Raw genomic sequence first — 27,657 nt, 5'->3', positions numbered from 1 at the left:
CAGACATATTTTTGCTGCCTTTTGTGAACTTGATATCAAAATGAAGTATAGCAATCAATTGGCAACAACTATATTTTGGAAAGGTTTGGAAAGTTATGTCTCGATGGATGATTGAAATCCTTGCTCAGCAGAAACTGGATGAAATCTTCAGCCTGACAAGTTCACTGTTTTGTAATAGGAAATGTCCCACTGACAAGTGACCAATGGAAACAAACACATTCCTACTACTTTAAAGGCAGTATCTCCTCAGAGCATATGATGGGAGTGTATTTAATATTCAAAATACATATATTTTCTGCTTGTGGTAATGTATTTTTATACCTCCATTGTATTTTCAGTATGCCGACAATTGAACCACTACATTTTAGATACAGTAGTATGATGACTATTGGATCAGTGTCAGCTGGTCTAACATTCATGTTTCAGTCGCTCAGGAATCTGTAACCATGTACTGTAAGTTCATGTCTCACTACTACATCCCTAACTGAAGCAGGGGCTGCTAAACTGGAAAACAAGCGATAAATGATTTTGGATTCGCACATAGCTTTCATCGTCTGTGTGTAAAATGGAACAACTGGAATAGGGAGGCAGTGTATAATCTCGTCTCAAAAATAGTTTATTAACATTGTTCGTGTTCACTTTAATCAAACATTCACTACATCACTTTCTGTTTAAGCATTATTACAATGAGCTTTCTTATACAAATCTGGATTGTTATTTTAGATACTTCCAGAAAGAGGAGTTAGACACTGAGCAGATCGAAGCTGTTCCCATAGTGGAGCAACTGCCGTAGAGACCATAGTTTCACTCATGCAGACACCGACATAAAAGACAAGATTAGGTTTAGTAGTAGTGTGATCTAGGTTTAGTAGCAGCGTACACAAAACAGCAGTCTACATGCTTATCTTGATATGTAGTTTGCCTTCTGCTTTGGGGTGGGGGTTGGTTTTAACATTATGCTGGACATATAGTCTTGCAAATGCCTTTATTTAGATGTCCCAGAATTCCTTGGCATTTAGGTTGGCGTAAATGTCTGAAATCTTAAAAGTTGCTGTCCTTTTCATGGGTTGGAGACATGGAAACACTGTTTAAACATACACCCATACAAAAAGGTAATATAGTAACAAAATGGCAAATGTCATAAGTTCCATTTTGTGTAGTCAAACATACTCCTGAAGGGACAAACTCATATTTCCTCTGAGCTTCACTCCTGAACAGTCACAATATTGGGTGATACTGGGACACCGCTTATAACACCGCCCGGTTTCTGTCTGCTTGAACGTGAAGTCATTTTCCTACCACAGTAGAAGCTCTGTTAACATGGATGACTTGGCCAGCAGAGGGCTCTGTCAATCGAACCAGCTAATATTTTTCCGTTGGCATTGTGGAATACCTGTTATCGCTAGCATCACACACCAGGTCACATGCAACCCTTTAAACCCATCATGTGACATTGCTGATGGACATTTGGAAAGTTGAGCCCTGTTTGGTTGGACTGACCGGTTTATGGACACAGGCAGAAGAACGACAGACACAAACCAGGAGAAATAGGAACGCTGAGAAGAATCAGTAGAGAAAGGCTCATCGGGCTCCCGTTAGACAAATGGTCAACATCATAGGATACAAAAGAGTAAACTTAAATAGTCATTTCCACTTCCATGCAAGTGAAATGTCTAACCTAGTCCAAGCAATACAGAAAAGAGAGATCATGCATATTGGAGTTGTTGTGTAATGTTGGAGCCATGGTGGACACAAGTAAAAAGTTTAATGGAAATAGGTGGTTTAAAAAGCTAAAGACCGAAAGGAGCCAGGATACAGTATATTCCAGCGCTAGTCTCAGGCATGCTATAGCTCCAGTGGTGTTCCATTACGTAAATCAAGTCAAATGACAAACGGTAACAAAAACCACAGCCTAGGTTGACCAGTGACTTCAGCAACCCCGATGCATTTTATTGTTCTCAGCAGTGTAATATAAAAAAAATGACAGAAGACATGAAATCATGTCCGAATGTTAAAGTAATTTCCAACTCAGTAGCACACCCTACATTTACATTTAAGTCATTTAGCAGACGCTCTTATCCAGAGCGACTTACAAATTGGATCCCTACAAACGTTACTGTTAACATAACACAGTGCAGAGCACGTCATTTTAGCTGTGCGACAGGTAGGGAGAGAGAATTGTGTGGGGACTTTCTTGGCAGCCAACAGAAGTATCTAAAAAAAAAAATAAAAAAAACATGTTTTCAGGTCTTGCCTTCTTGTCAAATAGCACCAAACCAGTTCCTGAAAAATCAGGCATAGTACACTGGGAGTTTCCTTCCTCAAATGAAATACAATCAACCACCGAGCTGAAGAGATCTTATCTATGGATGATCGAATTCTAACTGGGGGTTTCAACCAGGTATGTTTAGGGGAACGCTGTGGCAAAGTGTACCTTGGAAAAATATTCAGTGAAATTCTTAATTTGTCAAGCATCATTTCCCCCTGACATTCATTATGGCCGAGTGAGTGAGTGAGTGCTGGGAGTGTTGAGCTTTGTGCAACATGACAGAGGTGTCAAAGTTGACTGGCTGTGGCATGTTGGCATTGAGCAACCGGTCCAGGCTCTCTGCTCAGCTCTCGGGGAGGGGAACGCTAAAGTCACACAGGTTACCAGGAAAGAGAAGGCACTGAAAAACACTCATGTGGCTCCTCAGAATGCTGCTTTAGAATGCAGTCAGACTGGAAATCTCCAGGCCAGTCAACCTTGACAGGATCTCGAGGCAGAATCCACCAGTCAGTCAGTCCCCCCATACCATATCCCTCATACCCCAGTAGCTCCAGCCTTGTGACAAATACATTGCCATTCTCATTCTAAAAAGAGGATTGTGTCAACTCATACAAACCTACTGTAGCTACTGTAGACCATGCTCCCCTAATCATCATACAACACCTGTTTTAACTTGTCACATCCTGGTGTGGTGGTACTTTAAAGTCATGTTAGCGTCTGTTTATGTGGGGATATTCAAGCTTCTCTGTACAGAACGACTGTGAGGAACAGCTGTTCAAGCCAGACCTTATTTGAGGGGGCGGATGGACTTCTCTGCACACATATCTGTAGGGTCATGTTACAGTGCCATGAGGTGCTCTGACTACCAGTCCTTTACCAAGTGTGTGCGTGTGGGGGACTTATTTCAGACTATGTTATGCTGTACGGACTAGCTGATGCTTTCTCCTAAGTAAAATTAACTCTGAAGTCGTTTCTTGCTGCTAGTTGTCGACAGCCCTCAAAGCCTAGGTTACATGCAGCAAAGCTCGGATTGCATTACAATACATACTGTGTATAATTAACGTGTGGAGGCCCTCCGCTCCCCTGATAGTGAGTTGCCCAACAGGTCAGGAGGAGCATTACTTGGTGGTATGCAATGACTTGAAAAATAACTAAAAACAAAAAGGCACTGGTTCTAAAGAGCAAAACCTCTCCCCTGGAAAGTAGACCCTCTTACCATAGAATCTATGCTAGCGGACAGGACGGGTTACAAATGAACAAGAGTTTAGGTGAGTCCTGATTCCAACAGTGTGCATGTTGACAACACAAGCTCAGGGGACCGACTCTACAGGCCCAGGGAAGGACAGCCAAATATGTTGCATACAAATACATGTGCATTTATTATCTTCTCAAAAGCGACAGGGAAAAGAAACGCTTGTGGGGAAAAAACTAGACGAAAGACAGTGTGCCCATTGCATGGAATAAGCATAACAAACAAAAACAATGCTGAGAAGTTTAAACACTAATTTATAACCTGTGTTACAGACCAGTCCTTTTCCTTGTTATTTTACGTTCAGCACTTTCGGCCGCCAACCTTTTTAGCGTGAAATGAGATACAGTACAAAGATGCCATTTGGTAAAAGGTCAGTCCTGCGTATATATATATATATATGTTGTTTTGTCAGTTGACGACTGAGGTCTTCTTCCTCCTCTTCCTCACAACAGCAGGCAGGCACCCCTCTTCTTGCGCTTGCGCACCTGCAGTGCCGCCCTGGTGGCCATCTCAAAAACCTCCCTCACGCCATCCTTTGTCTTGGCTGAACACTCCAGGTAGCCAAAGGCACTGATACGGTTAGCCATGTCCCGGCCCTCCTCTGGCTTCACTGGCTCCTACAGGGTAAACAGACAGGGTGTTAAAACTGGTGTGGCCATGAATGTACGTACACACACACACACAGCCTAAGCAGTGTGAATTTACCAACAACATTCATGGGACACTTGACTATAATACCATCAAGACTATAAAAACACAATGTAAAATGTATTTATCCTAGTACATGTAGCCTACTGTGTGTAGGTTGTATCACCCCCCCCCTGCTCTATATTTATGCTTGACCACAGAACACATCAATCCTGGGAAATAGCATGACTCTACTGCCTGGGTACAACATAGCCACCACCAATGTTACTTTTAACATCACGCTAAAACACTTAAGTGATGACTTGTGGGGATCGTAATCCTTTCTCACACCCTCTTTGTTACAGTTCCTGCTCTCGGTGAGAGAAAGAAACGGATGACAGAGTCAGAGGGCTTTGTAACCCCCCCCCCACCCCCATTATCATCAGCAACTGGACCTGGAGACTAGTACCACACAGACAGTAGGCCTACACAGAGACACACACAGACAGAGAGCATGCCGTCATGCAACGTACTGTCTGCCGTCCATTAGAACCCGCATTGAGAAGAGGAAAAGACTTCAGACTAAACAAACAAGCTAATCAGTGACTTCTAGGAGCAGTTGCTCCTCCCCCATGCCATGCCAGGCAGAGCAACATCAGGCCCAGCCATTTCAGACCTGTCGAACTACATGTTTTTCTAAGAAAGCAAGGGATGCCAGTGACTCAAGAGTCAAAACAGCCTTTCCCTGAGAAGTTTTCCACAGTCTAGTCAGTGATGACATTGGTCACTCAACCACCATCTTAGTTTGGCTGGTTATCAAGCCTCACGTATCCTGAAACAATGACTCAATTCAAAGGGGAACGCTAATATCCTTTGACAAATTGTCATCTTAAATGTTCTCCCTTCCAGAGGCCTAGTTGAGGACACCAGCCACATATATCTATCCAACACTTTTTAGATGTGTACGGTTAGACAGACTACTTTATCCAACCCTTTCAGATGTATAGCAGTACCTAGGGGCCTGTTTGAGGGTTTTGTGCAGTACACTCAGTATGGAACTATGGTACGGTACCTGCTTCATCTTGGCCAGCTCCCTCCGTGTGTGTTCGTCATTCCTCAGGTCCTTCTTGTTGCCCACCAGGATGATTGGAACGTTGGGGCAGAAGTGCTTCACCTCAGGGGTCCACTTCTCTGGGATGTTTTCTACCAGAGGAAGAAGGAACAAGAAGCAAGTAGATAAGTAGAGCCCCACCCGCATTTTTAGCAAAAACAAAATGTAACATTTGGGGGCTTGCCTGTTTTGCAGGTTAATTTGGCATTAATATGTGTAACATCAGTTTGCAAACAATGTAAATATATAAACTCAGCAAAAAAAGAAACGTCCTTTTTCAGGACCCTGTCTTTCAAAGATAATTCATAAAAATCCAAATAACTTCACAGATCTTCAATGTAAAGGGTTTAAACGCCGTTTCCCATGCTTGTTCAACGAACCATAAACATGCACCTGTGGAACGGTAGTTAAGACATTAACAGCTTCCAGACGGTAGGCAATTAAGGTCACAGTTATGAAAACTTAGGGCACAAAAGAGGCCTTTCTACTGACTGGAAAAACACCAAAAGAAAGATGCCCGGGGTCCCTGCTCATCTGCGTGAACGTGCCTTAGGCATGCTGCAAGGAGGCATGAGGACTGCAGATGTGGCCAGGGCAATAAATTGCAATGTCCGTACTGTGAGACGCCTAAGACAGCGCTACAGGGAGACAGGACAGACAGCTGATTGTCCATGCAGTGGCAGACCACGTGTAACAACGGCACAGGATCGGTACATCCGAACATCACACCTGCGGGACAGGTACAGGATGGCAACAACAACTGCCTGAGTTACACCAGGAACGCACAATCCCTCCATCAGTGCTCAGACTGTCCGCAGTAGGCTGAGAGGCTGGACTGAGGGCTTGTAGGCCTGTTGTAAGGTAGGTCCTCACCAGGCATCACCGGCAACAACGTCACCTATGGGCACAAACCCACCGTCACTGGACCAGACAGGACTGGCAAAAAGTGCTCTTCACTGACGAGTCGCGGTTGTGTCTCACCAAGGGTGATGGTCGGATTCGCGTTTATCGTCGAAGGAATGAGCGTTACACCGAGGCATGTACTCTGGAGCGGGATCGATTGAGGTGGAGGGTCCGTCATGGTCTGGGGCGGTGTGTCACAGCGTCATCGGACTGAGCATGTTGTCATTGTAGGCAATAATGCTGTGCGTTACAGAGAAGACATCCTCCTCCCTCATGTGGTACCCTTCCTGCAGGCTCATCCTTACATGACCCTCCAGAATGACAATGCCACCAGCCATACTGCTTATTCTGTGCGTGATTTCCTGCAAGACAGGAATGTCAGTGTTCTGCCATGGCCAGCGAAGAGCCCAGATCTCAATCCCATTGAGCACATCTGGGACCTGTTGGATCGGATGGTGAGGGCTAGGGCCATTCCCCCCAGAAATGTCCGGGAACTTGCAGGTGCCTTGGAAGAGCGCAGTAACATCTCACAGCAAGAACTGGCAAATCTGGTGTAGTCCATGAGGAGGAGATGCACTGCAGTACTTAATGCAGCTGGTGGCCACACCAGATACTGACTGTTACTTTTGATTTTGACCCCCCCTTTGTTCAGGGACACATTATTCAATTTCTGTTAGTCACATGTCAGTGGAACTTATTCAGTTTGTCGCAGTTTTTGAATCTTGTTATGTTCATACAAATATTTACACATGTTAAGTTTGCTGAAAATAAACGCAGTTGACAGTGAGAGGACGTTTCTTTTTTTTGTTGAGTTTATATCATTGAGTTAATAAAGCCGCATACAAACATGGTCTCTTTTTTGTTTTCTTGAGTAAGGCAGCTCCAAAATGCAGGTGTTTCAGCCTAACTTGGTGCTTTCTGTGGTGGGGCAAGCTAGCAGAAAATATGGAGCGTTGCGCCGTGATTGGCTCGGTTTTCTGTCACTCATTGGGACACTACGTCATGGCGGAGTCCAAGGGGAGACCTCAAATTCTAGCCCTTTCTGTGCTGACATAGTTACATTAGAAGTGCCCATCCAAGAAGGCTCAAGGTCATTGGCCACAGATAAAATTACATCAAATCACATATGTACAGTAGCTTTGATTGGACTTATGTCAACGTCATACTTTCAAAATCCTAGCTTGCAGTCATCATGAATCAAATCAACAGTTAAATCCTTTTCATATGAAGAGAAATAATGGAGAGAAATTATAAATAAACGTATCGGTGCTCATCGGCCATTACACAACAAGATGGAAATAGCAAATTTCAACAATGAGTGGTTTGGAAGGAAGTGAGCACAGCACAAGTTGAGTCCAAAAATGTATTGTATGCTGCTGCATATATTATGTAATTTTCCAGGGAGATATGTATACTGTAGTTATAAAAGTAATACTAAGTGTATGTTGTGTAGTAAGCCGTTAGTAGTCCATGTGCCTCACGCTAATCATTTGGTCCCTTTTCCCCCTCTTAATTTCACAAACTGTTCTGACTTGGTGGTGCGCATGTAGCCTAGAGCCTGTTTTAGAGAAAAGTAATCATTGAATATTGTAAGAGCTTTCATTGTCTGCTTACATGCATTTTTAAAAAGGCATTAAATGAGGCTGAATTAACTGTTTCGCTGCCCGACAAGGCTCTGCTGATAGCCAGGTGTAGCGGTGGTAACAGTTTGTGGGCACCGTTTGTCACTGTTATAGTGTAATTCATGTAGAGTTTTGTGTTGTGTAGTGGCTTTGCTGGCATGCATACATTTTATAGTCCCACTAAGATTTACATGCTAAAATCACCACTGCTTATGGGACACTGACTGGAGAAAGAGCTCAGCAGACATGTTCTTACACAGAGTTCAGATTAAGTCCATGCAGATCATTTATCCCACATGACACCCTATACAGTGCGTTCTGAAAGTATTCAGACCCCTTCACTTTTCCCACATTTTGTTGTTACAGCCTTATTCTAAAATTGAATAAATGAATTGTTTTCCTCAAATCTACACACAATACCCCATACTGACAAAGCAAACACAAGTTTAGAAATGTTTGTACATTTATTAAAAATAAAAAAGCAGAAATACCTTATTTACATAAGTACTCAGACCCTTTGCTATGAGATGTGAAATTGAGCATCCTGTTTCCATTGATCATCCTTGATGTTTCTACAACTTCGGAGTCCACCTGTGGTAAATTTAATTGATTGGACAGGATTTGGAAACGCACACACCTGTCTATATAAAAAGGTCCCACAGTTCCCACGAGACAGGATTGTGTCGAGGCACAGATCTGGGGAAGGGTACCAAAAAATGTTTGCAACATTTAAGGTCCTCAAGAACACAGTGGCCTCCATCATTCTTAAATGGAAGTAGTCTGGAACCACCAAGACTCTTCCTAGAGCTGTACGCCCGGCCAAACTGAGCAATCGGGTGAGAAGGGCATTGGTCAGGGAGGTGACCAAGAACCTAATGGTCAATCTGACAGAGCTCTAGAGTTCCTCTGTGGAGATGGTAGAACCTTCCAGAAGGACAACCATCTCTGCAGCACTCCACCAATCAGACCTTTATGGTAGAGTGGCCTGACAGAAGCCACTCCTCAGTAAAAGGCACGACAGCCCGTTTGAAGTTTGCCAAAAGCCACCCAAAAGACTCAGACCATGAGAAACAAGATTCTCTGATTTGATAAAACCAAGATTGAACTCTTTGGCCTGAATACCAAGCGTCAATCTGGAGGAAACCAGGCACCGCTCATCACCTAGACAATACCATCCCTGTGGTGAAGCATGGTGGTGGCAGCATCATGCTGTGGGGATGTTTTTCAGCGGCAGGGATTGGGAGACTAGTCAAGATTGAGGGAAAGATGAACGGAGCGAAGTACAGAGAGATCCTTGATGGAAACCTGTTCCAGAGTGCTGAGGACCTCAGACTGGGGCGAAGGTTCTCCTTCCAACAGGACAACGACCCTAAGCACACAGCCAAGACAACACAGGAGTGGCTTCGGGACAAGTCTCTGAATGTCCTTGAGTGGCCCATCCAGAGTCTGGACTTGAACCCGATCGAACATCTCTGGAGAGACCTGAAAACATCTGTGCAGCAACACTCCCCATCCAACCTGACAGATCTTGAGAGAATCTGCAGAGAATGGGAGAAACTCTCCAAATACAGGTGTGCCAAGCTTGTAGCGTCATACCCAAGAAGACTAGAGGCTGTTATCACTGCCAAAGGTTCTTCAACAAAGTACTGAGTAAAGGGTCTGAATACTTATCCAAATGTTAAAAAAATAAATCCCAGGTTTTGCTTTGTCATTATGGGGTATTGTGTGAAGATTGATGAGGGGAAAAAACGATTTAATCCATTTTAGAATAAGGCTATAACATAACAAAATGTGGAAAAGGTGAAGGGGTACTTTTCAAATCCACTGTATAAAACTGATAAACACACGGTCACAGTCACTTCCAGTTGAGCAAACACATTTAGCATGCTAGATACTGTGCTAGTTTTAAAATGACATAGCCAGCTGTTAGACAAGTGCAGTTGGCTGTTGGAAATCAAAACATCAGAGAAATCAGCAACTGAGTGTCCCCGGACTAGAAATAAGCTTTTCTTCTGGTAATTTACCTAAACTGTCGGGGCTGTCGATAGAGAAGCACATGAGGATGACATCTGTGTCGGGGTAGGAGAGAGGCCTCAACCTGTCGTAGTCCTCCTGGCCGGCTGTATCCCACAGCGCCAGCTCCACCTAAAACACGCCACAGAAGAAGAGAAGAGGAAGGGTCAGGACTTCGCAGATAGTTAAAATGGCTGCTCTTTAAAAAAAGAAAAAGGCTAAATCTTTCTGAAGCAAATTTCTCTCAGAACCTGAGAGTCCTATTTTTTTTATATGATGTTGAGCAATAGATGCTGGGAGAGATGCATGTGCAGATGAGCAAAAAGAAACACAAAGCTAAATAAAAACACACTTAACCATCCTTGGTCACTAAATAATGGTGATACCGTTTTTAGTTACCAAAGTCAGGAGCACCATGACTGGGCTGGGCAGTGTCGGGCCAAAAGCAGTGGAGCAAAGTGCTGGCACATCTTTTACCGTCATTACAAGATACCGGAGCTGTAATTTTGTTTTCACCATGTTCTCATAGGCCAATGTAAAACACCATCAAAACAATCAAGCAAAACAAAGCATTCCAACTGGAAACAGTTGCCGCCTTTGTGGCCTGCTGGAGGTCATTTTGCAGGGCGCTGGCAGTGCACCTCCTTGCACAAAGGCGGAGGTAGCGGTCCTGCTGCTGGGTTGTTGCCCTCCTACGGCCTCCTCCACGTCTCCTGATGTACTGGCCTGTCTCCTGGTAGCGCCTCCATGCTCTGGACACTACGCTGACAGACACAGCAAACCTTTTTGCCACAGCTCGCATTGATGTGCCATCCTGGATGAACTGCACTACCTGAGCCACTTGTGTGGGTTGTAGACTCCGTCTCATGCTACCACTAGAGTGAGAGCACCGCCAGCATTCAAAAGTGACCAAAACATCAGCCAGGAAGCATAGGAACTGAGAAGTGGTCTGTGGTCACCACCTGCAGAATCACTCCTTTTTTGGGGGTGTCTTGCTAATTGCCTATAATTTCCACCTTTTGTCTATTCCATTTGCACAACAGCATGTGAAATTTATTGTCAATCAGTGTTGCTTCCTAAGTGGACAGTTTGATTTCACAGAAGTGTGATTGACTTGGAGTTACATTGTGTTGTTTAAGTGTTCCCTTTATTTTTTTGAGCAGTGTAGTTCACATTGGGTCCTGGCCAAAAGTAGTGTGTCATTTAGGATGCAGATTTACTGCATCTCTGAGAAATCTCTCAAGTGATGCAGCAGGAATTTGGAGTAAGATTTGCATGTTTGACACACTCTAGGTGTGAAGTCGTAGCAGTTTAACGTCTTTGGCGGCCGTGAAACTAGCAGTGATAACCATGATGATGAACAATACTATTAGAAGTGGTTTCGTCATAGCTCTGGCCTTGGGGAGAGAGAGAAAGCAGTGCAGCAGCTAACGACTGGCCGTTTGTCTCATTCCATGGGCAGGTTTTCACAGGGATGCAGAGAGGAGGCATGGCGGCTTTATCCCATCACACCACTGATTAATTCCATTAGGGAAATCAGGTGATTAAGGAGAATCAAACCAGATACCTTCTGTTCCTCAGGGGAGTAGACCAGAGCAACTACATTAGCCTGCTGGATTCTACAACTGAATCATAATATTCTGCCACAACTTGCTCTTTCACTGTATACATGATTTAAGCACTATTTGGAGAGAAAAAAAGGGGGGAAAAGTCCAATGTCTTTGAGAGGAGGAGCCTGTCCTTCATACATCTAGTTAAAAGGATAGTAACATAACTTTGAAAGTAGATCAATGTATGACTACAGTACACACACATTATTCAACCATCCCAAAATAGCAGCTATGGCAGAGGTTTGTAGGGCGGGTGGGAGAGGGAGGCTACATTCTCCTGGCATGAGCAATGGGGTTAGGAGCCATATCCCCTCTGGACACACTGACTGACTGCACAGCACAAGGTTTTGGGAAGAAAAGGGAAGACAAAAAAAGGGCTATATTTAGAACTGGGCCCGGCCCCGCCCACTGAAGGTGAGAGAAAGAGATTACCATTCTCCCTGAAGGAAAATAAGATTTAAAATGTGGACTGTGGCGACTATATACTGAGAACACTGATCTTATCCACGCCAAATTAAAGTGGGGTAATTCTGGGGGCGCAGTCCCCTGGGAGAGCTAAGCTGAATGGGGGGCTGGGAGGTGGCATGATCCATCATGCACAACAAGCACACTTGGATCCCTGACTGTGTATTTCCTGTACAGAAGACAACAGTACATCAACCCCTCCCCCACCTGCCTGTTGCTCCCCCAGAGCAGGAAATGAGAGCCGTTTATCGGGCTGAGGGGCTATCTTCAGGGGGTGGGGGATTGCCAGTGGACATCCATGTTCCCAGTCAGTGTAGGAAGCCCAGGAGTACAGTCATTTCCTGTTTTGCCAGGCTGTGATCCTGTGCTGGTCAGTACAGGAGAACAAAGCCCATTGACATTATATCCCATCTGCTGTGGAGGGGCCCTGGCCTCCAGAACACAGCTAGGCTACGCCCCATGACCAAGAGCCCCGCGTCACTCCATAACAAGACCGTTTGTTAACCAAAGCCTTATGATATAGGTTTACTGTGTGGGTTGGCTGTTTGGTTCATGTGTATGAAGACTTTACACTTAAGTATGGATCATTTCTGTATTTTTAAAAATGTATTTCCTGGATGGTAGTCTACACACCTGTTTGCCATCAACCTCGATGTCAGCGATGTAGTTCTCGAACACTGTGGGCACGTAGACCTCGGGGAACTGGTCTTTACTGAAGACGATGAGAAGACAAGTCTTTCCACAGGCTCCATCCCCCACGATCACTAGCTTCTTCCTAATGGCTGCCATTACTGTGGAGAAAAACAGGGAACACTTTACAGTCACGTCACTGGATTTTCAAAAAACTGACAACCCTAATAACTGTTGGGTTGTAAAAAGTCGGAATATACTCAGCGAGAGAATAGAGCCGGGAAACCTGTGAGGGAATAAGAGTGTGATAAGGAAGCAAGATGTAGCTAGGCTTAGTTCTGTTCTACCCCCGAAACAAAGTTAGTTTATTTATTCTTTTACAAACATTTGGACAACTGACACCATGACATCCCATTTCTAGAAGGAAGCTGTTTGATCTCCAGGTGGGGGGGGAGGGGGGGAGAGCGAGAGATGAGGCAAGCTGGGACAGGGAGGAATGCTGTGTTCCATCAGCCCATTCTCTGACTCCACCCTTCTTGCTTCCTACTATGGTCGGTCAGTGGAAAGTCAGGCAGCACGCGGAAAGGCATCCGGGAAACTGGAAGTGCTACTCCAGCTGTTTCCTTAAACTATTACAAACAATATTGTTTCTTCTCTGTCCCTCTTAAAATTGCCTGGTTACCTACATTTCATCAGTAGGGTATAGAGTAACTTTTGAAAATGTGTGGTATTTTTATTTATAATGTGATTTTCCTGTATAGGATTTTCCTGAATAACTCAGACAAAGAGAGAGAGAGTGATGCCCTGCCGCTGACCAGATCCCAGTGCTGTGTGGGATAAAGGTCCTTGATAAACGAGGCTTCTGTAGCTGCCTGAGAGGAAAGCAGAGCAGCTATGCATAGTCATTTGGCTGCCTCCTCTGCTTCTACCCCGACGGCTTGGCTGACAAAGCCCCTTTACCGAAAGCAGAGAAAGTATTGGACATGCATCATATTGCTGCCTTCTAGCAAAACAATTCTATTCTCCTCCCGTGTTCTCTCCTGCTTGGCTGTCAGGAAACCAAGTCTAATTCACACGACACCAGATGCCGCTGAGTAGAGACAAGATTCAGACAAGCAAGAAATGTGTCTAGATAATGGGGGGGGGGAAAGCATAAAATAGATTTAATCTAATGACTGACTTGTATTAAGGTACAGAGGTTTCCCACCCCACACTGACAGCTCTGTGAACCACAGATTAACTCCCAAGGCAGATACTAAGCCGGGCTGGACAGGAGAAGGACCAAAACGCTGGATGGGCCTGAGACTGAGGCCGAGCAAGTGGGAGAGGAGACAAGAGCACCAAGCCAGGCTCCCGAAGCTCACCCTGTGAAACAAAACAATCCACTTCCTGTGCTGGGCTACTGTGGTGGGAAGGGGGGCTGGGGAGGGGCCCTTGGCTGCTGCCCTATTTGTACAGGCCTCCATGGAGTCGAGCAGAGGAGAATGCTGCCAAAGACTAAACACACACACACAAAACCCTCCTCTCTTTGCACACCACTAATGATAAGACAGTGACTGCATGCATGGGCCCTTAGTGTCCAGGAATCACTAACAGCCATTAAGGAACATCTTGTATTGAAAAAGGTTAGAATTCTTATATTTCTATGTAGACAACATCCATTATAAAACACACACACCACACCTTTTTAAATGGCAGGCGTATGATGTTGCTGACAATTAGTGTTAAACACAATGCACTGGATCAGTAACACGGTAGAACGAAGACTAGCCACTGTACTCTCCCTTTTCTATTCCGTCATCAAATTCAGACAATTACCCAACAAGTTATTGCGACAGCCACCAATTTAATACAGCAGAGGCATCTGCAGAATGTGACAGGGGGATAAGCCATCAATCCTGTCGTACTCATCCCACTTTCCACTAGGGGTAATGACCCACAAACTCATTTGCTAAAAAAAGAAATGAGCTTGATCCTCCTCTCCTGAGGCAAAATGGAGTGAAGTATGCCAAAATAGTCTCTCAGTTGAGGAAGTTACAGTTCCTCCCTGAAATCACTGCACTAGACATCCAGAGAATGAGTCACATGACGGGTCACTATTAACTATAGACTAACCTAAAACGCAACATGTCGGCACCATGTTTAATGAGCTGAAAATAAGACCCCAGAAGTGTTCCATATGCACAAAAAGCACATTTCTCTCAAATGTTTTTACATTCCCGTTAGTGAGCATTTCTCCTTCTCCTCCAAGATAATCAATCCACCTGACTGAGGTGTGGCATATCAAGAAACTGATTAAACAGCACCTTGTGCTGGGGACAATAAAAGGCCACTAAAATGTGCAGTTGTCACACAACACAATGTCACAGATGTCTCAAGTTGAGGGAGTGTGCAATTGGTATGATGACAGCAGGAATGTCCAACAGAGGTGCTGCCAGAGAATGTAATGTTCATTTCTCTACAATAAGCCATCACCAACGTTGTTTTAGAGAATTTGGCCGTATGTCCAACCGGCCTCACAACCGCAGACCACGTATAACCACGCCAGCCCAGGACCTCCACATCTGGCTTCTTCACCTGCAGGATCATCTGAGACCAGCCACCCTGACAGTTGATGAAACTGAGGAGTATTTCTGTTTGCAATAAATCCATTGTGGGGGAAAAACTCATTCGGATTGGCTGGGCCTGGCTTCCCAGTAGATTAGGGCCTAATGAATTTCATTTCAATTGAATGATTTCCTTATATGAACTGTATCTGAGTAAAATTGTAGAAATTGAGATATATATATATATTTTATACACTGAGAAATATGTTTGGCACATCAACGTCGCAGTATCGATTCGCAATACATATAGAAACGTGAGATACATATCAAGTTTCTCTTGAACTGTGAGGGTTTTATTTGTGATATATATTTTTAACACAATGATACAGAAATATATTTGTAGTCGCTGGGACGGCAGCCATGTTTTAATTCAACTAACATACCATGGAGAAATATCCAGCTCTACATGTAGATATGTAGACCTTCGTTAATACCATATTGACTGAGGAGGCCATAACACTTGGAGCGGTTTGTTATTCTCAGTTCAAATGTAAATGTTGGTAAAAGACACTTTCTCAAAACAAGAAAGAGGCTGTTAAGGTACAAAACAAGCTACTTTTCCAAGTATATAACATTCAGCATTGAAGAACTACTTGAATTTATGCATCTACACAGTGTACAAAACAGAATATTAGGAAGGTGTTCTTAATGTTTTGTATACATACGTATTCATGGGTGCCAGGTCCCCCCCCCCCCCCAAAAAAAAGACAACGAAACAGACTAAAATATACAGTACCAGTCAAGTTTGGACACACCTACTCATTCAAGGGTTTTTCTTTATTTTTTTACTATTTTCTACATTGTAGAATAACAGTGAAGACACCACAACTATGAGACAACACATATGGAATCATGTAGTAACAAAAAAAAGTTTAATCAAAATATGCTTTCCCAACAGTCTTGAAGGAGTTCACACATATGCTGAGCATTTGTTAGCTCAGCATATGACACCAATAACAAGTCTCTTATTATTGGTGTCCTTTAGTAGTGGTTTCTTTACAGCAATTAGACCATGAAAGCCTGATTCACACAGTCTCCCCTGAACAGTTGATGTTGAGATGTGTCTGTTACTTGAACTCTAAAGCATTTATTTGGGTTGCAGTTTCCAAGGCTGGTAACTAATGAACGTATCCTCTAAAGCAGAGGTAACTCTGGGTCTTCCATTCCTTTGGAGGTCCTCACGAGAGCCAGTTTCATCATAGCACTTGACGCTTTTTGCGACTGCACTTGAAGCAACTTTCAAAGTTCTTGAAATTTTCAGAATTGACTGACCTTCATGTCTTAAAGTAATGGTGGACTGTCGTTTCTCTTTGCTAATTTGAGTAGTTCTTGCCATAATCTAGACTTGTTCTTTTACCAAATAGGGCTATCTTCTGTATGCTACCCCATACCTTGTCACAACACAATTGATTGGCTCAAACGCAATGAGGAAAGAAATGCCACAAAATAACTTAAGGACACCTGTAAATTGAAATGCATTCCAGGTGACTACCTCATCACGCTGGTTGAGAGAATCCAAGACTGTGGAAAGCTGTCAAGGCAAAGGGTGGCTACTTTGAAGAATCTCAAATATAAAATATATTTTGATTTATTTAACACTTTTTTGGTTACTACATGATTCCATATGTGTTACTTCATAGTTTTGATGTCTTCACTATTATTCTACAATGTAGAAAATAGTAAAAATAAAGGAAAACCCTTGAATGAGTAGGTGTCCAAACGTTTGACTCACACTTTTTCTGGTGAGATACATTCAGCCTCTAGAAAATTGAAATATTTAAAAAATGATATTTTTTTTTCCTTCCTTCAATTTGCAAGAGGCTGAATGTATCTCACCAGAAAAAGCAAAACAGTACCCTACTGTATGTGTAGGCCATCTGATATAGCCACCTGGCTATCTGATAATGTCTGGTCAAAAAGAGTATGACATTGTTGCCGCCTGTAGCATTGAATGCAAGGGAAGCTAGCAAACATTTGGCCTACCTTGATAAAAAAAAGTATTAAATAATAGCCAATCAGCACTGAGATAAATTGAGTGAGCTCGACTGTGAATGGTCCTGGTGCACCCAAAAAATATATAATTGTCAAAGGAAGCCAGTTTGGATTTGGCTTCGCACCAATCACATTCCATCAAGAGCAATAAGTAATTGACAGAAACAACTTGAATTGTTGCATCTCGTTGTTGTCCGGTGGATAGCTAGCCTAAAATTGTGCATTTCCTAAATGGATGGAGATAGGGATTTGGACTTGTGGTTTTACTCAATTATCCGTACTGGCCAATCACTATAAGGTGGATTCTGATCAAACCATATATTTATACATTGGGCCCCTGGCTTGTGAGAATGGAAGTTAAATATGTAGAAGGCTAATGTTACCTAGCTAATGTTGCCCACCAAAAAGGAAGTTGGGCTAGCAAACAAGCTTTTTAGCCAGGTAGCGTAGTACAACAAAAAATAAAAGTGTGTATGGTATGACAGTCATAGACCGTTTCGGCAACATGAAAGATGATGGCATTGGCGTTTCTCTAGTAGGGTGAGTCAACATGTTTTTCTAGTTGCACAAATGTGCACGCACGCACACACACAAACACACCAGAAGCATGGACAGCCACATCATATTTAGCTTACGTTGATTGGACTAAATAGTTTTTGGTATATTTTAGTTGTCACTGTATTAGACTAAGCAGAGGTGATTTGATGATGTTGAAATGGTGTTGGAATAGTGGAGGCAGCTCCTGTTCTTTGCTACTTGCGGTAACTCTCTGTGGTTCTAAATCAATAGTTTAGTAGTACAAACATGTTGGGAACATTAACTTGCTTGACCATGCTGTAGGTCACTTAACTAACTGTTTGTTACATGCAACATGCTTTGTGAACTTCACCGAACAGAGGTTTCTCTCCGGTTTTGTGCCGAAACAAAAAAAGGTGTGGTTGAATTTATTCTGCCCGTCTTACTATTGTCTTGGCCTTAGGCCTATGTATCACAGTGGCAAGGCATATGAACTAACAGGTTATAGAGTAAACAATGCAATTATCACCACACGTAGGTTGTAATATGGCCTTTCCCCCCCCTCCTGGTCTGGCTTCCCCAGTGATTTTACCCCCGCTACTGCCTACATCTAGCCTAATATTTGGTAATACACATCATGCATGACCAGAGAAGGAAGCAGGGTCATATTTAAGTTCAGGTGAAACTAAACCACGCATAAACCAACATCCACCAGGATATCAAGGCCTATAGACCTGTTCCGGGAGCACTAGTCTAGTGTGACACATACAGTATGTATTACAGGAGGAGAATGACGCAACTGTGTGCGAGAGTGAATCCAATACTAGTAGAACAACCCTCCCACTTCGAGTTAACATTTCACTTTCCCAAAGATTCCAGAGGCCTAAACCAGTCAGCCAGTGGAAGTTTTGCAACCAGAGCAGTGTGAGTAGTGAGTACAGAGAAAAGTGACCCAGGCACGGTCGGGTGGGGCAGCTTCTCGGTATATTGTCGGAACAATAAACCACACAACACATCAGGAGACAGGGAGTATGGGTTCACACACACCCGGGGAAAGCTTCTTAAAGGAAAATATATCCACCTTTTGTAATGTGATGACCAAACAGAGACTTCAGGAGTGGTATATAAGTGAAAACAACACAGGCCATAATCTCTCTCAACAAGCTACAGTGTGAGAGGTTTTTTATTGTAGCCTACAAGTGCAGCATTTTAAGTCAGCTGACATGATCAAAAGGTCATTTCCTGATTAGGAAATCTCACCAGCAAGTTCAGGAACTTTAGTATTCTTACTAAACACAAATAAAACCCTCACAGTTCAAGAGAAACTTGGTTTGTATCCTGTCTGGAAGTCATAGAAACTAAAATGTTACTGGAAAGATTAACGTGTTTGACTACATCAGTCAGTATTGACATTTTGAATTTGAAAGGGTTTGTACCAAAATGTACACAATCCATTCTCCACTGCCAGCAAGACTGTAAACTCTCCTTCCAGACTCATATTAAGCATCTCCAATCCAAAATTAAATCTAGAATCGGCTTCCTATTTCGCAAAAAAAGCCTCCTTCGCTCATGCTGCCAAACATACCCTCGTAAAACGGACTGTCCTGCCGATCCTTGACTTCGGGCGATGTCATTTAAAAAATAGCCTCCAACACTCTACTCAGCAAATTGGATGCAGTCTATCACAGTGCCATCCGCTTTGTCACCAAAGCCCCATATACTACTCACCATTGCGACTTGTATGCTCTCGTTGGCTGGTCCTCGCTACATATTCGTCGCCAAACCCACTGGCTCCAGATAATCTATATGTCTTTGCTAGGTAAAGCTCAGCCTTAGCTCACAGGTCACCATAGCAACACCCTGCTCCAGCAGGTATATCTCACTGGTCATCCCCAAAGCAAACACCTCCTTTGGCTGCCTTTCCTTCCAGTTCTCTGCTGCAAATGACTGGAACGAATTGCAACAAAACAAAAATCACTGAAGTTGGAGACTTATCTCCCTCACTAACTTCAAGCATCTTACCGATCGCTGCAGCTGTACACAGCCCATCTGTAAATAGCCCATCTAACCAACTACTTACCTCATCCCCATATGTTTTTTTCTGCTCTTTTGCACACCAGCATTTCTACTTGCACATCCTCATCTATCACTCCAGTGTCAATTGCTAAATTGTAATTACTTCGCCACTATGGCCTATTTATTGTTTTATTGACTGTGCGTTTGTTTATCCCACGTGTTTTTTGTCGCACTGCTTTGCTTTATCTTGGCCAGGTCGCAGTTGTAAATGAGAACTTGTTCTCAAATTGGCCTACCTGGTTAAATATATATATATATATCTTTTTTTTTTTTTTAAGACAGCCTAGACCACATGAGGTACACTCACTGCATGGTTTTTGTGTGGGTGGGACAAGCATTAAAGTTGAGGTGATGGCAAAACAAATTTATTTAACCTCTGAGCTTGAGACAATTGTCCCATGTCCTCCGTCACCTAAGCCTATTATAAATGACCAGAGATGACAACTGGTTCATGATGAGAAGCAAAGCACATGTATTATTTGTATTGCTGTAGTCCCGATATGCTGATAGTTGACGTAAAAGAGAGAAAAAAAACATGTATTAAGAGTTTGGAAGCAGACAGTTTGGCGACAAAAGTTTTGGTTGTGCGTTTCCAGTCAATATAGCCCGTCTTTCTATTCATGCCATTGATGATCAAACATCACTACTGTAGTACATTGGGATAAGGTGTAACAATTAAACGTGAAGGTAGATCATCAGAAATGTCTGCGGTTACCATGCATTCCTCGTTTATTGTAGGGTTTTCTGGCTGGAAGTTTCACCGGCAGACACGTTCCAGAGCGCAGTTAATGAATGGTACGGGTAATGCGGTAGGTAGTAGCTTATCCCGGGTTGGCATACATATTTATATCCCTGGCGGTATTTATGCTTAAAAGCATGTGCAGCACCTTCATTGATGTGTGCTTGTAGTGATTAATGCATGTTCATCGTCTGTAGCTTGAAATTCATGCATTGTTAATTGAACATGATCTAATATGGCTGTTTCTCATTGGCTGTTACATTATGAGAAGGGCTATTTAAACTCCTGCCGTTTGTTGAATAGACAGATAACAGGTCGGCATGCTGCCGGGTTAACAGGCATACTTGAAGCCCGGGTTCTCTTTGATAGAGCTCTACTTATTTTGATTCATTCAGTTTGTCTTTGATCAAAGCCGTTTGTTATTTTGTAAATATTTGTACAGTGGCCTGCGTTATTTCTTCACTTGCAAATACTGGGCAAGTAAAACCAGATCTACTATTGTTGCCTTCTCAATGTTAAAGTCCAACCCTTGGGTCACTTTTACAGAGCATATCTGAGAAATGAGCTAAAGTTCACAGGTTGGCAGTAACTGTGGCTGCTGTTTGAAGCAGAGAGAGAGAGAGAGCACACAATGACTCAGGTTGGCTCCACCATAACTACCCATCACATGTCACATTACACATGCCAACACCACTGGTTATCAGTGGAACTAGGACCAGTCACATCTATCACTAGAGTTTGTATGGCAATAGACTTTGTTCTCTCTCAAGAGGATAATCACCATGTTACATTTTACTCATTTAGCAGACGCTCTTATCCAAAGCGACTTACAAGTAACGAGAGACTGCTATGGGCCTAAGAGCTACTGTAACTTGAAATGTATTTGCAAAAAGCTTATTAGGCCTAATGATTTTAGGATTTAGGCCTAGGCTCATTGGTTCATAACACACATTGTTTTCCATCTTCAATCAAGCATAGTTAAAGTACCTCTGTCTGGGCCATATAGTGCCCAGGGCTGCCATAGACAAGGCTATTTAGTTTCACCTAAGTTAATTCTCAGTGTAATGGTAGTCCTCATGGTTAGAGAGGAATCCTGGCACTGTGTGAAATTAGCATAATATGTGGACTGGAAATGATACATTGTTTCATTCTCAGTCGGTGAATGGGTCTTTCACAATGTCACCCATATTTTTGGGGCGTACATTTTATACACATACTGGTTCTTTCACCTCCATTTCAATACAGTGTAAGCCTATTTCGCTTACGGGGAACAGTTGATGTAAGATTCGAACACCCACTTCTGGGATTACAAACTCGTGTAAAAGCAAATTCCTATCCTTGTAATTTCCTTTCCATTCAAGAATCAATATTTATACGAGCAATGGCGGACAGATTTGATTCTTTTAAAAGCAATACATTCTCTGCCCTGTTCAAATGAGGAGAAAACAAAGTGGATTGGTCGGTATATGGCCATTTTGTTATCAATCCAAAGACATGAAGTTGGTGGAAATAGTACAACAGAAGACAGACACTGATTTACCATTAAATGCTTTAGCATTCGGCTCAGGGATAGTGAGACTGACAAGATAAAAGTAGAGGTTGACCGATTATGATTTTTCAACGCCGATACCGATTATCGGAGGACCAAAAAAGGCTGATACCGATTAAAATCGGATTATTTTTAAAAATGTATTTGTAATAATTACAATTACAACAATACTGAATGAACACTTATTTGAACTTAATATAATATATCAATAAAATCAATTTAGCCTCAAAAATAATGAAACGTGTTCAATTTGGTTTAAATAATGCAAAAACAAAGTGTTGAAGAAGTAAAAGTGCAATATGTGCCATGTAAAAAAGCTAACGTTTAAGTTCCCTGCTCAGAACATATGAAAGCTGGTGGTTTCTTTTAACATGAGTCTACAATATTCCCAGGTAAGACGTTTTACGTTGTAGTTTTTAACTATTTCTCTCTATACCATTTGTATTTCATATACCTTTGACTATTGGATGTTCTTATAGGCACTTTAGTATTGCCAATGTAACAGTATAGCTTCCGTCCCGCTCCTCACCCCTACCTGGGCTCGAACCAGGAACACATCGACAACAGCCACCCTCGAAGCATCGTTACCCATCGCTCCACAAAAGCCACGGCCCTTGCAGAGCAAGGGGAACAACTACTTCAAGGTCTCAGAGCGAGTTACGTCACCGATTGAAACGCTAACTAGCTAGCCATTTCACATTGGTTACACGAGCCTAATCTCGGGAGTTGATATGCTTGAAGTCATAAACAGCTCAATGCTTGAAGCACAGGGAAGAGCATGAATGCTTACGAGCCTGCTGCTGCCTACCACCGCTGTCAGACTGCTCTATCAAATTCTAGACTTAATTATAACATAACACACAGAAATACGAGCCTTATGTCATTAATATGGTCAAATCCGGAAACTATCATTTCGAAAACAAAATGTTTATTCTTTCAGTGAAATACGGAACCGTTCCGTATTTTATCTAACGGGTGGCATCCATAAGTATAAATATTCCTGTTACATTGCACAACCTTCAATGTTACGTCATAATTACGTAGAATTCTGGCAAATTAGTTCGCAACGAGCCAGGCGGCCCAAACTGTTGCATATACCCTGACTCTGCATGCAATGAACGCAAGAGAAGTAACAACTTCCCTAGTTTAATATTGCCTGCTAACCTGGATTTCTTTTAACTAAACATGCAGGTTTAAAAAAAATATACCTCTGTGTATTGATTTTAAGAAAGGCATTGATGTTTATGGTTAGGTACATTCGTGCAAAGATTGTGCTTTTTTCGCAAATGCGCTTTTGTTAAGTCATCCCCCGTTTGGCGAAGTTGGTCTTAACACAGTTCGCAACGAGCCAGGTGGCCCAAACTGCTGCATATAACCTGACTCTGTTGCACAGAACGCAAGAGAAGTGACACAGTTTCCCTAGTTAAAAGAAATTCATGTTAGCAGGCAATATTAACTAAATATGCAGGTTTAAAAATATATACTTGTGTATTCATTTTAAGAAAGGCGTTGATGTTTGTGGTTAGGTACACATTGGTGCAAGAGAACTGCTAAATGACTTAAATGTGCAACGACAGTGCTTTTTTCACAAATGCGCTTGTTAAATAACCGTTTGGCGAAGTAGGCTATGATTCAATGATAAATTAACAGACACCACATTGATTATATGCAACGCAGGACAAGCTAGATAAACTAGTAACATCAACCATGTGTAGTTAACTAATGATTATGTTAAGATTTATTATTTTTTATAAGATACGTTTAATGCTAGCTAGCACCTTACCGTGGCTCCTTGCTGCACTCGCATAACAGGTAGTCAGCCTGCCATGCAGTGTCCTCGTGGAGTGCAATGTAATCGGCCGTGACCGGTGTCCAAAAATGCTGATTACCGATTGTTATGAAAACTTGAAATCGGCCCTAATTAAATCGGCCATTCCGATTAATCGGTCGACCTCTAATAGAAAGTGTGCTGGTTGGTAGATGTCCAGGACATGGCGACCCTAAAAGGTATGCCATTGGCCATCCCACATGTGGAGATGCAGCAGGCTGATATTTCAAAATAGGAGACCCAGGCTAAACTTGATTAAGGCGTATTTAGACATATTTTAAAATGTTGAAATTATGGCATGGGGTATCATTTTATTTCGATGGCAATTTCCTAGCTTCCACTAGGGGCAACAAGCACCTTTTATCGTCTAGTAGGCTTGCGATGAGCTAGCGCAGCGGGTCCAATCCCAGTGCTAGGCCCACTTTTTTTTTAACCCTATCCCAAACCTTAACCACTCAGAATTATTACATAAACTTAACCACCACCTTTAGTTTCGGTATCCCTTTTGCAGTTTAACTGACAGGCAGCTAACATACGCCAAAATATGCCTTAATTATAAACCGGCAACACCCTCCATAATCTAGATGCAACACGGTCCCACACGCATAGTTAAAAACAGCCAGCCATGCCACATCTCTGCTACTGCAGTTATGTCACTTTCACTCAACAACTCAGGCAAAGCAGCCCAAACAGGACCAACAGGTCAGCTCTGCAAGCCTTCTATTACAGCTCTACTCTTCAGGAAGAGGGCATAGGCATACAGCCTACATTCCTTTCCAAATCCCAGAACAGTCCCAGCCTTAAACCTTGTTCACATTACTCGTAAGCGTTCTTAAATTGCACCAGATGTCATGCATTTCAATGGGGACGTCCACAACGGAGTTGTATCGCAACGCCCCCTTGCGGTTGAAGGCTCCGTTGCGAGACGGACTCTACATGCCTAAATTATTATATATATATTTTTTTTTAACTTTGCGTCGTTTTCAGTCCAGCCAGAGTCCGTCGAAGACCGGGAAGTTACCAACCACAGAAAATGAGGTTTTCGGCGGTGGCTTTATGGGATAGCTAGCAACTTGTAAACAATTACCCATTCCTATAAGTGAGTAAATACTATTTTAATAGCAATGTTAAATAATACACATTGGCTGCTAAGCCAATTATATGACTGACTCCCGTTTAAGAATATTATGAAGGTAATGACCTTGTTTGATAATTATTAGGTGGAGGACGCTAGCTACAGTGGTACAGTATCTTCAACCTAGCCTAGCTTTTAGCTAGGTAGCTTGACTTGCTATAAATTTAGAGAAATTAACTTAACAAAATATGTTTTATCACCTGAAATAATATATTTATCATGTCTTAATTGAGGAGGTCATATTTTCCAATCTCCTAAAATAAATGCAATCTCTCACGAGAAACAGGCTCTCCTCCATCTTGTGTTACAAACACTACACTTGTCTGTTCAGTAGCGGGGCAAGATGCCGCATTTAAAACAACTGGGAACTCAGAACTCTTAAATGGGAAACTTCCGACTTCAGTGCGTTCAAGAGAACTGGGAACTCTTGGGGGGGGGGGGGGCAGATCTCCAACTGGGAAAATTCATTTTGAATGGTCATCAAACTCATAATTCCAAATCGGGAACTCTGGCCTCTTTCTTGAGCTAGAACCCCCTGGTTCGAATCCAGGCTGTATCACAACCAACCGTGATTGGGAGTCCCATAGGCCAGCGCACAATAGGCCCAGCGTCGTCCTGATTTGGTCGGTGTAGCTCATTTTAAATATCAATTTGTTCTTAACTGACTTGCCTAGTTAAATAAATGGTGTACATACGTCACGATTTGTACAGGGCGTTAGCCCTTGGCCATGACTAATGCCGCGTTCACGTGTTTGTCGAACTAGGAAACTCAGAAATGTCCGACTTGCTAACTGGTTGTAGTTATACACCTGCCACATTCAACTAATCAACTAATCTCCTAGTTCCGACTAGCCTGTGAACGTGGCATTAGCCAACTCAACTCCACGGTTTACGATTGAGTAGAGCAGCAACTAGTGTGGGCAGATTGGAGGGCCGACGTCACAAAATGAAGTCATCAAAAACTACGGATTTCAGAACACAAACAATAGCAAGAAATTAAACAGAACATTGGGTGGTGTAATACTTTTCTGCCAATTTTAGTAGGCTGTGGAAATGCCTCTAATTTCTTCCCGGCTGAAATAAACTCAAACGCCCTTTCGTTCAGAAATGACAAACAACTCACCGCCCAGAGATATTATTTCAATTCCTACAACAAATAAACTCGACAGGGCCTGCGTGTTTTAAGTTCACCGCTTGAAAAAAAATGTTTATTGAAACCTTTCAAATGAACATCAGTGTAATATGAAAAAAATAGGACTTGTTCTCAAAGACTGATTAGCGAGGTTGCTGCTTTTGAGTTCCGTCAGTAGCCTAAGCATATGCTGCATTCGTAACCAAGTGAGAAGTATGAATTTACCACGTACGACTGGGAGAAAACAACTCGAACGCCCCTCCAACTCGTAATTACTAGTGGCAAACTCATATTGAACTCCCACTTCTCCCGCACGTTGACCTCTTGAATTCAATTACTAAGGATATGACCTCGATAACTGCCTTTTCGGCAGTTAAATGCAACAAAGCAATATAAAAACAATCTGCTATTTGAACACTAAATTTGTTAACAAACACGATAGATGTATTTTTTGTTTATGTTTTAGCAGCTTGTTGGCCAATCAGCATTTCTCAATGATAAATACCAGTGAATGCATCCAACTGGTATTTATGATTTCACAACTGGTAAATTCCCACCTCCCACTTGGTCACAAACGCAGCATATGAAGCAACAGTGTATCAACAATTACATCGAAATCAGTGAAACGGTAAAGGGCCGTGGTACAATAATGAGTCGCTCTGGAATACCCAGAAATAGATTAAAACTAAATCTAAGAAATAAGAAACATAGGCTAACTTGTCGATTGACTAACTATCGCCACAAGCCACCACCTACTTTCCCGGCCCGAAACAAAGTGGCCTAATCAATTATTTCCAAACGGACAATCCTAGTCCACCCCGCTAACTATAACAATTGAACATGATATTTCAACGAAAAAAACTACCTCTCTTCTGGCCGCTGTTCAGATTTTACTCCCGACTTGCCTTCCTTCTCTCTGGATCGTGACACCCTTGCTGCAGTATTCGGTAAATTAGCCTACATAGAGGGTGCTAAGAAACAGGACAGACAAACATAGGATCCTCCCACCGATCAGGAAAGGCAGTGGTGGCGCTTAATCTCTATTGGTTAGGGACGAGGTGCAGCAGTTGGAATCAGTGAGGTCCCCTCCCTTTCCACAGTCAAAAATAATGACATCATTCGTTCTACCAGGATTGTAGAATAAAGGGAGGGGGCCAAGGAAGTACACAAGTAGGGTGTGGATGAAATGGTCACCTAATCAGTTATTAACCAGCATCCTCAGGACTATTATTTCCCTATAAAATATATATGTTCTATAAGTAGTCTGTGTTACAGTATTTGTTCAATTTTAGGGTAGTTTTCCCCCTATAGTTTATATCTAACTAGGCAAGTCAGTTAAGAACAAATTCTTAATTACAACGACAGCCTACCCCAGCCAACACTGGGCCAATTGTGTGCCACCCTATGGGACTCCCAATCACAGCCAGATGTGATTCAGCCTGGATTTGAACCAGGGTCTGTAGTGTCACCTCTTGCACTGAGATGCAGTGCCTTAGACCAGTGCCTTAGACCGATGCAGTGCCATTCAGGAGCCCAGTATGACAAACAATAGCTCTTCTCAGATTACTTTTTTTTTGTCATC

General features: G+C 42.7%; 1 protein-coding gene across 1 annotated transcript; it reads right to left on the bottom strand.

Moving 5' to 3' along the window:
- Positions 1-593: 593 nt before the first annotated feature.
- LOC139535446 (rho-related GTP-binding protein RhoA-D) lies at positions 594-27,247 on the bottom strand. The gene is made up of 5 exons (XM_071334853.1): positions 26,941-27,247; positions 12,506-12,663; positions 9,809-9,929; positions 5,221-5,351; positions 594-4,138 (listed from the first exon to the last, which is right to left on the bottom strand). The coding sequence occupies exons 2-5, from the start codon at positions 12,659-12,661 to the stop codon at positions 3,965-3,967; spliced, it is 582 nt and encodes a 193-aa protein (XP_071190954.1). The 5' UTR covers positions 12,662-12,663; positions 26,941-27,247; the 3' UTR covers positions 594-3,964.
- Positions 27,248-27,657: the final 410 nt, after the last annotated feature.

Source organism: Salvelinus alpinus, chromosome 12 (assembly GCF_045679555.1).
Source record: "Salvelinus alpinus chromosome 12, SLU_Salpinus.1, whole genome shotgun sequence".
Taxonomy (NCBI): Eukaryota; Metazoa; Chordata; class Actinopteri; order Salmoniformes; family Salmonidae; genus Salvelinus; species Salvelinus alpinus.
Note: the sequence above shows the minus strand (reverse complement) of the source record. Positions and strands in the feature narration are given on the sequence as shown.

Bases quoted from the DNA above. Each gene is read 5' to 3' on its own strand.
- LOC139535446 (XM_071334853.1), bottom strand. From the start codon at position 12,661: ATGGCAGCCATTAGGAAGAAGCTAGTGATCGTGGGGGATGGAGCCTGT. The intron at 5,352-9,808 runs GTAAATTACCAG...TTCCTCTGGTAG, and splicing joins CGACAGCCCCGACAGTTTAG to AAAACATCCCAGAGAAGTGG. The intron at 4,139-5,220 runs GTACCGTACCAT...TTTACCCTGTAG, and splicing joins AGCTGGCCAAGATGAAGCAG to GAGCCAGTGAAGCCAGAGGA.